Source organism: Plodia interpunctella, chromosome 29 (assembly GCF_027563975.2).
Source record: "Plodia interpunctella isolate USDA-ARS_2022_Savannah chromosome 29, ilPloInte3.2, whole genome shotgun sequence".
Lineage (NCBI taxonomy): Eukaryota > Metazoa > Arthropoda > Insecta > Lepidoptera > Pyralidae > Plodia > Plodia interpunctella.
Window position 1 is genome coordinate 2,589,862 of NC_071322.1, and position 15,199 is coordinate 2,605,060.

A 15,199-nucleotide genomic window follows, 5' to 3' on the forward strand; every position below is an offset into this window, starting at 1 on the left:
CGGGAGAGAAGCCCCCAGGGCGCAGCTAGTGCATATATAAATTACCCTGTTTTTTTTTTAATAAATAGACAACACCTTACTGAGCTTGTATTGCGGGCGCAATGGACAACAACAAACACAGAAACGGGCACAACATCGAACAGCAGATGTGATCACAAGTTTGTATTTGTGTAGTGGGAAAATATTTGTATATTTTCCGGCTCTGGGAATCCCAGGAGTAATAGTTAGTGGACAGGCATGGGGACTACTTCGGACAGGGGACAACAAACGTCGTCGAAATGAAATTAGAAGTAAATAAACACAGTATATATAGTATTCATGTGAAAAATATTCTTTATTCATACAAATCAGTACGTTTTGAGAATTTTCTCTAATATCGTACATTTAAAAGAAATATTCATACAAACTAAAAGAATCTGATTTATAGATTACATATGATACAATGCTTTTATTGGAAAATACAATAAAATAAATTTCGGAAGCCATCTTGATGTGACTTAATAAAAAAAAATCTTTTGTAAATTATACCTACTCTTAAAAAATAATATTTCTTATCATTGAAATAAACTAGGAATGGAAATAAAATCACAATATAAGCACCGAAAATAAAACCAAGTTTAGATCGTAATATTTACAATAATTAAAATTGTGACTAAAACTGGAATTGGCTTCCTAAAAGGGATTTCTGTTTAGACAGAAAAAATTATAGACATCGTAACATCTTCAATTTCGCTCATACAAGAAAGAGAGACGCGTATTATAAATATCTACATACATGAAAAGAAACGGGACAGAGATTTAATTTCTTTTGTTTCGCACCATGTGCCAGCTTGTACAAGATCTAGCTAGTTTTCTTAGTCTGTGACTTATGCTATAATTTTGTCCTTGTCGTCATGTTTTTGTTGTTTGAAAAGCTTATTAATATTTATTATACAATAAAAATAAATGTCTAACACACACAGCAAAAACAAAAAGGATGCACCGTATTGCTATTTCGCTAGCAAGTTATGTGCCGATACGCGGGGCGGGAGGCAGACGAGTGGGGTACGCGGCTCCACACCGAAATCTAGTCATTCACAGATTAACGTTGAACAAAACAAGCCTCAACGAAGCCCTTACGGTCAATGCGATTTCTATGCACCTTTCATTGTATCTGTGCACAATTTGATATACCGCGTTCTATATATTGTCTATTTTTGGTCCGTGGTCTGTTTAAATAAAAATTAAGAACCAAATTTTGAATTAAGAGCTAGATTATATATTTAGGTTTATTTAATCCGACATTTCAATCATATTTAATTACAAAGGAATAAAAATCAAGCTGTGCTAAAATAAAATACTAAAAAAATATAAGTTAAGTATGGCATAAGTAAGACTTAAAGCTATATGACTAAATAATTCTATATACATAATTGGTCGATAAACTGAAGTACCATGTCTTTTTTTAAAAAATAGGCTAACTTAAATTTAAGATCACAAAAAAATGTCAATTCAAAATTAAATTACACATATATAATAAGTACGAAAATTAATCGGAAATCAAGTTATTTCATCTGATTAAAATCCTCATCCTGTTTTCCCGATCTTCCTTAGCCGTTGAGCGTCGGAGCCCAAGATCCGCTTTCCTACTTTCACGTCTCCACTTCGCACGGTCGTCGGCATACCTAGTTGTGAGGCCATTGGCATCGGTTTAAACTAATGGTTTCCTACAGTCCACGCTATAAAAGTGGCCCTCATTGCCATGTTTACTTATTAGAACCACGTTTTTGTCAATGACTGTCAAGAAAGTAAAGAAAATGGATTTTTGACAAACTACATTTTTTTGACATTGCAAAATCAAGATTGGTTGATAAATACCCAGTGTTGCTAGACGACAGGAGACAGCGCCCTCATTTACTTTCTTGACAGATTTTACAATAACTTTTTGGCGCGAACGTCTATTAATTTTAACAAAATCATTCCGACATATTGTAATACAGGAAAGCGTGGGGAAAATTGTTTAGATAAAATAGTTGATTAGAGAATATACATAAAACCGTTTTGGCGACTACAACACATATACAATAATTAATGTTTTTATTTATTTAAAATTTATTGCACAAAATAAAAATAGTAAACGTACGAAAGGTGGACTTAATGCTTTTTGATTTTACCCTAATATTCATTAAAAAATACTGTATTATTAGTTTTTTTTTTCTTCTTGTCTCGTTCTGTCAATGTCAAATATTGTAATTAACCAAATAATATTAAGTTATATTTTTTTACAAATAATAGGTTAGGCTAGCAGTGGGACATAAATAGGTAGTACAGAAATTGGGTTAATCTAATAAATAACATAATTTTAAGTATGTATACTAAGTATATTAAAATGTTAGCATAATTCTTCCTGTATAATAAGATGTATAAGTGCTGCTGAGTGACTGCTAAGTAATATTATCTATGACATAAGTAACTTAGTCTCAAAGTTTACTGTTTGGTTAATATTTCTAACGTAATATTCGTCATTAACCACTTTTTCTGTGGTTCTCATCCAAAAATTTACATAGTAGACAGAGAAAATTATAGACGTCATCAAGTATTCCTTTTCGCTCATACAAGAGAAATATATGAATAGTTCTATGTCATGTGGCTACGCTGACACCACGTCTATAGTTTTCTTTAATCTTTCATTTACAATAAAAAGTCTTAACAAATACTTTAGCAAAATCATAAAAAATATCTCTTTTATGGAAATGCAACATTCACAATTATTTAATGCCAAACATACAATTAAACATACATTGGCTTACATCATTATCACACAACCATCTATAAAATACAACATATTTTTCACTTCAACAAATAAATTACTCAGTACGTTTGAGCAGCCACAAAATGGCGGCCGAAAACAAAATGGCGGACGGCGTTATTCTTACTGTTCCACAGTTTAAATAGTCGTTGGCGTAAAGATTTGGCGGCATGGCTTCCTCGCCTCCCTTGCAATACTCTTTTCGCGACTGTAAAATGGTACAAATATATGTAGTAATATAATCACATGTTACCTCATGCTACCATCCAAATAGTTCTAAGTACCACCGTTAGCTATATAAGATTAGTTGACAAGGTCAGAGAATTGTAAAAAATATGTATAATCTGGGTTAAATAGATATATTTTAAAAAAATGTCAAAAATTTAAAAAACAAATGTTTTAGCTTTATGTACAGATATAGCCCACTTACAGTTTTATTATATGTATAGAAGACTTGCGGCCCGCCCAGGCTACGCTTGGGAAAAGCCATAATAAAAAAGTATCCTATATAGCCTGAAGGTTTGTTCTATCTCTGTATCAAATTTCAACAAAATCAGTCCAATAGTTTTTGAGTTTAAAAACAAAAATACAAATATTTTCTTTTCGTAATATTATTATAGACTAGCTGTTGCCCGCGACTTTGTTCGCGTGCGAACAATTTTTGGTAAGGAGTCAAAATTATTGGAGAAATCTAACTGTACAGACAGCGTAATGATACATATACAGAAGACACTCATACGACTGAAATATATATTTCCTATAGTTTAGCTGGACCATTATGAGACTATGACTTCATGTGTTCCAGATCTTCGATTTTTATACCTCAACAGAAAATGCTCATCAGACTGAACAACTTTTATTAGAGCGTCATTTCAATATTTTAGTTTAGCTGTGCCATCTTGGGTCTGCATAAGGTATTCCAGATCTTCGATTTTTTTCGAATTTTTTTTCAAATTGTTTCTGTGTTACTATGACTCTATCGCCTAATTTTGTTTTTATGTAAATATAATCTGTTGTATAGATATAGAAAGCAGATATAGAAGATGCTCTTACCGTCGAACTGGACACGGGACAAATCACATTTGTTTAGGATAGACATATAGACATAGAACACTCACAGCGAACTCCTCAGCACACAGCTCCCTGCACGGCGGACACACCACGCCCCCCTTGTGTAGCCAACCCCTTTTTTTGATCCTTATTTGTAACACCTGACCCGCGTGGAAACACGTGTACGTGTAATTACCCACCTGTGATAAATTAAAACAATTATTATACAATACAAAAAATATATAAAACCTTCTGGTGAGATTCGATTCAAATTCAAAATTCATTTATTCTCTCTCACAAATAGAGAATATTCCCTCACATTTATCCCGCCAGAGTACAGCACTGTATGTTAGGTACACAAAAGCTTTGCCGCCTTTTGCTATATCGATTAAAACGTATATTTTAGAGTACTTTATTAACCCTTTCATTATGTAAGCATTCGTTTGTGAAAATATAGAACAATGTAGTATATTCTGGTCCCGAAATATTGGGAAAAGTCGTTTTCCACAAGATAAAAAACTTCGAAAACTATGGGATACGCCTCACGCTGTAAAATTTTCGAGCCAGTAAACGGTCGAAAAAAAGCTCGGAACACTTCACACGTGAAGAATTATTAAAATATGTACTTCATACAGGTAAGATCTTCAGTCAAAATCAAGTTTATATCAGTTTACAATTCACCAAATAATGCAGAACATAACCTAAAATATCCTTTCTTTTTCCTTTAAACTCGCACCACGATTGCGTAGAAGGTATTTTTGGTCGTAAATCTGCAACAATATTGAAAATTGGCGCTTTTTGCCTCCATTGTCAATATTTGTTATTTGTCAAGTTGATAGACAACAAATGAAATAAAATAATCAGTTTAATTATACTCACAACTACGTGCAGTCGCCCTCTCTCGCATTTATACTTGTAACAACCGGAGCCCCAATGTTGCCACTCCCGTATCTATAAAAATATGTTATTTTATTTATTTATTAAATACTCAACGGCCCATATTAATAATAAACTTTTTAAATACCATAATCGGGGTTAATTTTGTACGCATATTTTATTTTGTCCTATTTTTCTTTGGCATACAATATTTAGACATAATAGGTCTAAGGCATAATTGATTTTTGGCATACGGGTAAATGTGGCGTGGCATAATTGCATTTTAGGTTAGGTTGAGCTGGTTAACAGCACTTAGTGTGATTAGTTGTGTGGCCCTAGATATTCCTCCAGTGGACGTCGTACGAACGAGGCAATTAAGGGACACATAGTGTAGGCAGCTGGCAGGCCACATTAGTATTCCCAAGGGTGACAGACATTTGATAAATCACAGCCCAATCTTCGAAATTTTAAGGTTACTTTTAGACTGTATTTCGTATGTCAACATAATCTCTCTAAGCATCCGTGAGGAAGTGGGTCGTGGATAGCGAAATTTTTGAGAATTTATGGAAGATATTTTCAGAAGATATTATATAGAAGTTACAATGATATAATCATTAAGAGATTCTTCAGCTAGTTCCCGTGAAATTTCCGATTAGAATTTCTCTTGGAATTCTGTCTGAATTCTCAAGTATTTCTCAGCGGCACGTGGCTAGTCCTTATAGCCAGACAGACACACAGACGGTCAATGAAGTGATCCCACATGGGAGCAGTGTAAAATATAAAATGGCGGAGTTACCTGCCGACACGACTTCTGTTCCCAGACCTTGTCGCTATGGTCGAAGCATTTAGAGTGCGCCCCGTAGTTCTCCAGGGCGAAATTGACGTCAGTCTCTATTGTTTATGAAACAAAATTTGTTTTGTGTTGATAAGAAACACATTTAAAATCTCATGAAATAGTTTCTTTTTCTATTCTATCTCTTGATAAAATAGAAAAATAAACTATTAATATCTCAGAATATAAATTAATTAGATTTATATTTCTATTTTTCACGTGCCCTAGGGCACAAATATCTGTAATATATTTTCATTATTTTACACATATCTGAATTTATTTTTTCTACTTTATCTGTATCGTGGCAAAAAAAAAATATGGTTTTCGTCTTGTCACAAAAAAAATACACTTTATGGAAAAAGCCAACATTGTGCCAACAATTATAAACTACATATTCACAATATTAAAATAATTCACAAACACATTTTCACCTCAAATTTTATATTATATAGTACTTCCGACTAGGCTCGAGTACGACACAATAAATGTTACACCCTCCCTCAGGAATCTATCTATCTATTTGTAAAAACCGGATGAAAGTGAATAGTTTTTGGCTTTAACAGACAAACAGATGCGGCAGTGAACTTTGATTTATGTAAGTATTTCTCAAAAGTAAAAGTAAACTTTAAACACAAAATTCGTCAACTGATTTAAGTTCTTGTTATAAACATGTTATTTCACTTTGTTAAATACATGTTATTTCACTTTGTTCATTTTATTTAATTGATTTTCGATTATAATTATAAACATGTTATACAGTAAATTCAATACAAAAATGCATGCATCTTGTCCATAACCAATGTCTTGATATAACTTCATAAATGTTATTTAAAGTATATTGTTCTCTTTGTCAATAATGTAAATCATTCTGTGCGCACTTCATTCTTGGTATTTCAACCAGCCATAGTGCCCATTGTACTATTAAAGCCTAACATGTTATGTTGTTAAACTGTTTTGTGTGCCAATAAATAAAAATAAAAAAAAAAGCTGCATATTACTGTAGATTTTTTGTGTCAATTTTTTTTTAATACTACCATAGATATAGGTTTTTTTTTTATATACGTACTAGGCGTGTTCTCCTCGTAAGAACAACGGCTGCCTCGCACCAACACGCTCTTGTGTTTCCACGTGAACTCCTGCAGGTAGGGACAGTAGTCCGCCAACGATACGGAACCTCCGTAGTGCGCCTCGTCTCCTGGCGGCACGTTGGGAAGAATGTCGAAGTGCTGGGATTAATTATTATGTGTTAAAAGAGTTACGTCCTGTTCGAAGCATATTGTGAAATAGATATAACATTCGAAAAAAGCAACAACACGTACATGCAGGTTGGCAATATTTGAAAGAGAAGGAGATAAGATTAGAGAAGGATAGCAGTTAAGATGACGTTACGTTAAAAATAATTAACCGTGTAAAATGTAGGAATGTAGTCAGTAAATAAGCACATTATTGAGTATATTTAGTTTTATTGCGGTTGTAAGCACGCGGTACAACAAGGTATTTTTGATCCCGGTTTTTACATACATATTCTAGATACAAAAAAATATAGGAAAAAAATTTTGATACAAAACGTCTGATAACATTAAAAAATGTATGATGCTCATCCTAATTAGCCTACAATATCCGTTCTCCTATGGTAGGCATTATTTTGCACTAATTAGTTATTTCTATGTCACCAAACAGACATAATAACTGACACGCGATAACTTTTGAACCATTGAACGGATTTTGATGAAAATTAAAAGGTATGTTTGCAAGGTATGGTATGGTTACAAGGTACAGAGACTAACATCTTTTGTTCTACGACTTTTGTATAAACGTAATAAATACAAAATAAACTTTTTTTGTTTTAATGTCGTTTCTATAAAACGTTAACTCAATGTTCGATTCCGCTACGTAACGCTACTGTACTGTCTCGTGTTGCTTGGCTATTATATACAGATAAGATGTATAGAATCGCAAATTAGATTGTTTTTTTTTTTATATGAAAAAAAAATACGAATCACGAAAAGTCGTAGAATAAAAGTTGCTTGTTTTGATGTAACCAAGTAGTCTTTATTGCGTTTGATACCAGTAACCCTGTATACTCTAGATGTCTGCTCGGTCACACACTAGACAACCTCACCTGGTAAACTCTCGGTAATACATTATCGTGTCTCACTAGATTACACAACACCACAGCATCCCTTCTCGACGAGCACTCAGTCCTCAACGGATTACCCTTGATACGTTCGCAAAATGGCGCTGGGTTTTTCCGTCTGCAATTAAAAAATATTTACATTATTACAAATGTAAAGTCGAAAAAAAGGGTTTTATTTGTTAAATTGAAGCAGAGTGTAGTGTGGGTGGCGAGAGGCAAACACGGAATAGTTTGTATAAGCATTTATTTGCTAAAATAAAGCTACACAATTCCGAAGGAATTAATATAAACACATTAATAAACACTAATTAATGTAAAATGTCGGATAGTACGTCCGGCCATGACAGATTCAAAAGAAGAAGGAAGTGAACCGGATACGTCAAAATACAAATGTTGACAACATTTGTATACGTTTTTGTAAATTTGTAATACGTTTAAATGTTTAATGGATACCATATACTAAATGGGGTTACCATATAAAGCTTAACATTCTTGATCCTAAATGTATTTAAATACAGAGTTGATAACTATATTTCCTCGTCTAGCAATTTACCAAAAGGTTCTCTGGATGAAATTGCTTATTGTGCCAAAAGCGGCTATATTGCTATGCTATTAACGAATAAATTATACACATCTATAGTTAGTAAATATCATAATCAAAAAATTAATGCAAATAATAATAATTCCAATTTCATTTGAAATTTTGAATTTCAATTGAAATTTAACATTGAAAACATTGATAAAATTAATAAATAATTACAAAAGCCATTAATACATAGCGTAGAAGCAATGCACCCGAGCCCTGACGCGCTACAGAAGCGTGCTAGCCCCAACAGCACGCGTTATTATGCTGCACGCGAAGTACGTTGGCAATAAGGCCCTTTTTTGCACATAAATCATGTAGTCACGCTATGTGTGATAATACATTTTGTACTTATGTATATTATGTAAATAATTTGTGCAATAATTCATTATTGTATTGTTTTATTGTTGATTTAAGTAGCCATCTTCTTCTTATCGAGTGTACCTAATTAATATAGTAATGTGTCATTTTGACGTCAATAAGTGATTGGCGAATGATGGAGCCATGAAATTAAAAAATATATATCATCCTAAATTTAATAAAGAATTTTGAATTGAATTTGTGTTATTACTAACAGTGGAATGACTTTTAAGCCTAACTACAGACATCTAGTGGCAAGTAGTCACATATTCACTATGTAATCAAATAATAAACCAGTGTGCAGGTTTCCTCAAAATGTTTTCCTTCGCCAGAAGCAAGTGGTGGCTTTTTAAAAAGCTACGTAAGTCAGATTTGTCACAAACTCATGTGGCTAGTGCCGCGATATGATTCCAACTTGGGACCTTTCGATCACATGCGGATGGCCACCACCAATTCTAACCAGACTCTATGAGACAATATGGGCGTATCTAGAGATATATTAAAGGGGGCATTAGATTTAGACTATAAAATAAACTTAAACATACTCATCTGGCTCCGTTCCGTTTAGATAGCTTGTGGTACAAATAAAGCAGCATTACAAATGCAACTGGTATACATCTATGATTACAATTGGGAATTTTTAAGTAGTCAAATCAGACACTTTTTACTAAAATAAAAAACAAATTATTTCGTGGAACTTCAATGGGTCAAAAGCGTTCTTTATTATTCCGTAATTACTTAATAAAAATTAAATTAAAGTGACATTTAATTATTGTGTTTGGATTGAAATACCTAAAAGAATTTAAAGAATTCATTTTATTTTTTACCCAGTCAACTAGCAAATGATAAAATTAAATAATAAACATGTGACAAAAATAAAGAAAAGTTAAGACGAGAAGAAACAAATTTTCTGCCTATTTCATAAAAACCGTTGTAAAACCAGACACACGGGACTAAAGATATTAGCACTCTGTCCCATTTCTTCTCTTAAATCTATTTCTTGTATGAATGGAATGAATGAACGAATGAAGTTTATAGTTTTCTTTGTCTAATAATTAAGGACAGTGAACATGAAAACACACAAATAACTCACTCTGTCAGATCTTCTGGCTCGCTGCTTGAAAAATAAAAAAATATTTAATGTTAGTAATGTATTTAGTATTGTAAAGTAAAATCTTCCATGCATTTAGTAATGTTAATATAATATGAATTAAATCGCCGAAATACTAGACATAACCTAAAAATTATTAGTAATCAAAATGAAAATCCAACAAAATTAAAATGTCAATTGACATTAAAAACGTGTTTAAAAATAATTGACTGTTAAAATCACCCAAAATGAGACACCAAAAAACCTAACCTTAAAAAAATGTTAGTCGTGACAAATTAAAATGTAAGTAGTGCATTGGCATTATTAGAAATAACCCTGGCAAACAAAAAGTACCTCAACCTTTGCGTGTTCAACCATTCCTTGCAGGACTTCGTGGCGAATCTGCAGCCGAGGCCTCTGCCCCAGTCCAGCGGCGCGGCGCGGCTGTAGTCGGCGCGGTACCAGCCCGTGTCCTCCATCAGCGCCAGCGACACGCGGCTGAACACGGAGTTCTGCGTGTGCGTGCCCGTCATTGCTTCGTTCTAAAAAAAAAACTATTTTTAAAACAACAAAATATTAAAAAGCTGTAAGTGTCCGTCATTGCTTCGTTCTAAAAAAAAAACTATTTTTAAAACAACAAAATATTAAAAAGCTGTAAGTGTCCGTCATTGCTTCGTTCTAAAAAAAAACTATTTAAAAAATAAATTAAAAATCTGTGAGTGTCAGTCATTACTTCGTTCTAAAAAAACATTTTTAAAACAACTAACTTGCTTGGTTCTAAAAAACTTACTATATAGGTAAACCATTATTTTCCAACTAGCCTCCAAATCAGATAGCTTTTTACTTTCTTTTACCCTCGACGCAAAAAAGGGGTGTTATAAGTTTAACTGCTAAGTGTGTCTGTCTGTGTATGTGACACCGTAGCTCATCAACGGGTGAATCGATTTGGATGCGGGTATTTTAACACACATACATACAAAAAAATATATTTGCCCCAAGTAGAATTAGACAAAAAGAAATCCTCCACAAAAAAATACGTATGAAGTTCGCTCGTAGTAGATTGTTCTAATTGTAAGTTTTTTTTTTTGTATTATTATCGTGTTGGTGAATTGTAACAATCAGTTTGCGAACCAACTAAAGAAAAAAAAAAGGAAAGGCGACCCGTCGAAGAAAAGCTGAGAAAAGTAATGTTATGTTATACCTCGAACACCCTCTTCTCCCAATGCGTGAGCGCCGTGCCGTCTCCGCCCTGGTCCTCCAGTTCAGCCCCCTCCAACGAAGAGCAATTAAAATGCTCTCGGACCTAAAAATGACAAAACATAACCTATTTTACAAAAATATAAAATATAAAAAAAAACAAGACTACTTCAATTCAGTTTTGTTTCATATAACGAATCTTTATACAACTTCACGTGTCCTAGGTATAATCGGCCACACCTGTGCCACGGTTTCACCTAGATATAGCCTACTAAACTTCTCTAGCTAGCCGTTATCATTCCGGCTAGACCTAGTTGCAGCCGGACGAAGGTTATACCAAGTTTAGCCTGCTCATCTTCGGCTAAACCTAGTTTTAGCTTTTATCCATATCGGCTGGAACTATCATTTGAAACACTTCGAAAATTTTTGGATATTTGCATATATTTTAAATAACTAATATTATAAATGAGAAAGTAAGTTTGTTACCTCTTCACGCTGTATCTGCTCAACCAGTCTTCTTGAAATTTTGCATACATGTAGTTTCATGTGTGGACAAGGACATAGGGTACCTTTCATTTCGAAATAATAACTGTTCCCGTGGGATATTTACGCAAGCGGAGCCGTGGGCAAAAAGCTACTTTAAAATAATTATATAGTAAAGATTTATATCCAATATATCCAAATATATACAAAATCTTCGGCGTTTTGCCGTAATATACCAACTAGAGTAGAGTGTGGAGTTAAATATAAAGATTATTTATAAAGTATGATTATATTTGACAAGATCTGAGATGCTTAATCTGTATTCTATGAACCGCATGTAAATATAATATATTCTTTCTAACATTATTTGTATTACGTAATCTGACAGTTATAGCGCAATAATTTTGTAAAATTTTAATTTTAAATTGCTAAATCCTCACTGGGTACATGTTTAACTGCACTGCATATTTTTTTATTTATATTTATTTAATATCATGTAATCCTTATGTTTGCAAATAAATTCATTAATATGTTTTATTCACTCACCTCTTTAACCACTCTTGGAGTGACGACCATATGGAATTTCCTCTCCGTATAACCTCCCCTGATCATCCAGTCTTTTCTATATATATTCTTCACAACCCTGTCTGACCATCGGTGGATCTGCAGTCTGGAAATTATTTTAAGTCAGATGGCGTGTGGTCCCGTCCTATAATAGGACTATACATATGAGATCACCACATTTACTCAATAAACATTTTTTGAACGCTATATTACAGTGTTTCAGATTTCTTTGGAGATAAAATTGTCCTATGATTATGATACCCACGATTCCCCAAATTATTATAGTTTCCATTACACAATACAGTTATAGTCACAGTCTATGAAGATTTTCGATTTTCGATTTAATACACTGTTAAATAAATTTTAAATATAATAGGACAAATCACACAGAGTGAATTAGCCCCAAAGTAAGTTATTGGATACTAACTCAACGATACTATATTTTATAACAAATACATATATAGATAAACATTAAAGACCCGGGCCAATCAGAAAAAGATCATTTTCCATCATGACCCGACCGGGAATCGAACCCGGGATCTCTCGGTTCAGAGGCGAGCACTTTATCACTGCGCCACCGAGGTCGTCAATAAAAAACGAAGTAATGTAAAAATAATTACTCTTCATCCAGAGGCGGGTTGCCCGTGTCTGGCCTCCTTTCTGTCAAAGGCTCACCATTGTCGTCTCTGAAAATTAATAAAAAAATTAATAATATTCCGGTCTGGATGCGAAATGATAAATTTAAAAAAAAATACATTTTTGACACAAGCTTTTATAGTTGTCAGAGAGATCTTATTGCAATCATTGCGTGACAAAAAAATAATGTCCACCGTGTTCCCTAATCGGGAGGCGTTCCTGGGTGCACCATAGTGGTCATAATAAGTTGCCACCCATACAAAATTTTTACGTGTGTACAAAATTTCAGCTCTATCGGATGAAGATATATGCTTCGAAATTGAGTGACAAGAGTCCACCCGAACACACATAATACTGAGGTCTAATTCTACTTGGGGCAAATATATTTTTTTGTATGTATGTGTGTTAAAATACCCGCATCCAAATCGGTTCACCCGTTGATGAGCTACGGTGTCACATACACAGACAGACACTTAACAGATGCCAGCTGCTTCTCCCGCACAGATTGTAAAAGTCAATAAAGGTTATAGCCCTTCCCCTTGATCGACTTTAAAGGGCAGGTCGCAGTCTGGCTTCAAAGATGACAGTTGTTTCAAAATGCCCAGCGGATTACAATATCCAACATTCCGTCGAAAATTCTAGGCGATTGTAAATGACCAGCGGTGCCAAATGTCCAACGGTACAAAATGTTCAACATTTCAAAATGTACGGTACAAAATGTTCAGCGTTTCAAAACGTCCAACGGTACAAAACGATCAGTGTTTCAAAATGACCAACGGTACAAAACGAGCAAAATGATGGATTTTAACCTGTAAAACGCGAACAGTGAGACGCTGAAGCCAAGGGCGTGCAGCATCTCGTGTTTGACCGTGGACAGCACGGAAGGCAAGTCGCGGTCTTTTGTTGACAGCTCACCCGGACAGAAGTTAGCGTGCCCGGCCACCGGCCTACAACATAAACAAATAAAGGCGAAATTTGGGTGTATGTTTGTTACTTCTTCACGCTCAAACGGCTGGGCCAATTTTTATGACATTTTGTATTGAGAAAGCTGATACTTTGGAATACCATACAGGGTACTTTTTAACTCAAAATTCCCACGGGAGCGGAGCCCCGGCGCGCAGCTTAGTTTGCAATATATTGCAAACGCAAATTTGATAATTGAAGCGGCCCAAAGTTAATGACGTCGTGCAAGTTAAGACAACAAAATCATTGTTTTTCAGAGTTCCATCTGAAAAGTAAAAACGGAAGTTTAAATTGCTGCACTAGTTTTTTTATGGCCTAGGAGTTTTACTTTTTTTTTTCTTTTTATGACTTACCGAATTATTATCTATTAAACATAAATAATATTGAATGAATTTTTAATGTGGTGGTTGGTACCTATGTTATGTTATTGTTTTTTTTTTTATAATGTTCTATAATAACTATGTAATTTCACTATTCAATTAAATGTAATTTTGCATACCTCCGCAAGAGCTAAAATGTATAAGGGACATATTATTATGATCTAAACCTTTTGTACCTACATTTTATGCAAATAAATGAATTGATCGATTGAGTTTGTGCCACAGTACCCTGTACACAACAATGCAAGTACTGCTGCTTGTTGGCATAAATATATGAGAGTGAGGTGCCACGACGAGCTCTGTATCAGGTAGTGTGCGGGTTCAAATTCAAATTCAAATTCAAATTCAAATCATTTATTCAGAAATTAGACCTTCACAGGCACTTTTTCTCGTCAATCTTTATATTTATAGTTATTTCTCACAAGCTACAAACTACTGGCTACTGTTCGTTAAACATTAATCGGTTACCTGTCTAAAGCAGACTCCTGCTGGCAATGTGACGCGTATGCCACAGTGAGGCCTCGTCGACACCGCTCCGTCTCCACTGCGCTCACGTACAGAACGAAATCTGTGTCCTCTACGCCTTTTGGCTCTTCGTCTATAATTTCTTCTTCGGGACTCGCTGAATAAATAAATAAATATATCAGGACAAATCACACAGATTGAGCTAGCCCCGAAGTAAGTTCGAGACTTGTGTTATGGGATACTGACTCAACGATTGTATATTTTATAATATATAACATATATAAATAAACATCCAAGACCCGGATTATTTTCTATCATGAACCGTCCGGGGATCGAACCCGGGACCTTTCGATACAGAGGCAAGCACTTTACCACTGCGACACCGAGGTCGACAATAATTAAAAGAAGTAATAGATAATATAAATTATTAATTAATTTATAAACACAGAATACAAGACGTTATTATACACTTTTATATCGTTTTTTACAAAAAACTTTCACCGAAAGTCGTTGAAGAACTCTCTCATCTAGAGCCTGGAAGGATTCTGGGTACAACAAAAGCAAAGCCGAGGATACAGAGGCGTGGCGTATACTCCACCGACAAGAGCTAGCTCAATAAGAAGTAATAACGCTGGTGTTGCAGCGTCCATAGGCTGCAGTGAGAACTTCCATTCTTCTTCTTCTTATTATTTAAGAGCTATGCTCTTGTCGGTGGAGTATACGCCACGCCTCTCTATCCTCGGCTTTGCTTTTAAGGTCTCGATACGACACGACGCCTGCCTTCTCTTTCAGTTG

At 34.4% G+C, this 15,199-nt stretch overlaps 1 protein-coding gene across 13 annotated transcripts in view; it reads right to left on the reverse strand.

Annotated features, from left to right (window-relative positions):
- Nucleotides 1–308: 308 nt before the first annotated feature.
- Nucleotides 309–15,199, reverse strand: part of Invadolysin (invadolysin) — a 64,008-nt gene continuing 49,117 nt past the window's right edge. For 3 of the 13 annotated variants that reach the window (XM_053766600.2, XM_053766596.2, XM_053766609.1), the window contains 14 exons: nt 14,408–14,561; nt 13,406–13,543; nt 12,581–12,646; nt 11,943–12,066; nt 10,918–11,019; nt 10,071–10,258; nt 9,720–9,743; nt 9,172–9,198; nt 7,669–7,801; nt 6,613–6,772; nt 5,511–5,605; nt 4,718–4,789; nt 3,907–4,038; nt 309–2,996 (listed from right to left, as the gene is read on the reverse strand). In XM_053766600.2, coding sequence (XP_053622575.1) covers nt 2,847–2,996; nt 3,907–4,038; nt 4,718–4,789; nt 5,511–5,605; nt 6,613–6,772; nt 7,669–7,801; nt 9,172–9,198; nt 9,720–9,743; nt 10,071–10,258; nt 10,918–11,019; nt 11,943–12,066; nt 12,581–12,646; nt 13,406–13,543; nt 14,408–14,561 — 1,565 coding nt within the window. In that variant the 3' untranslated portion in view covers nt 309–2,846. The remainder of the gene's footprint in view (nt 2,997–3,906; nt 4,039–4,717; nt 4,790–5,510; nt 5,606–6,612; nt 6,773–7,668; nt 7,802–9,171; nt 9,199–9,719; nt 9,744–10,070; nt 10,259–10,917; nt 11,020–11,942; nt 12,067–12,580; nt 12,647–13,405; nt 13,544–14,407; nt 14,562–15,199) is intronic. The other 10 variants (XM_053766608.2, XM_053766607.2, XM_053766599.2 and 7 more) reach the window with 9 other exon arrangements.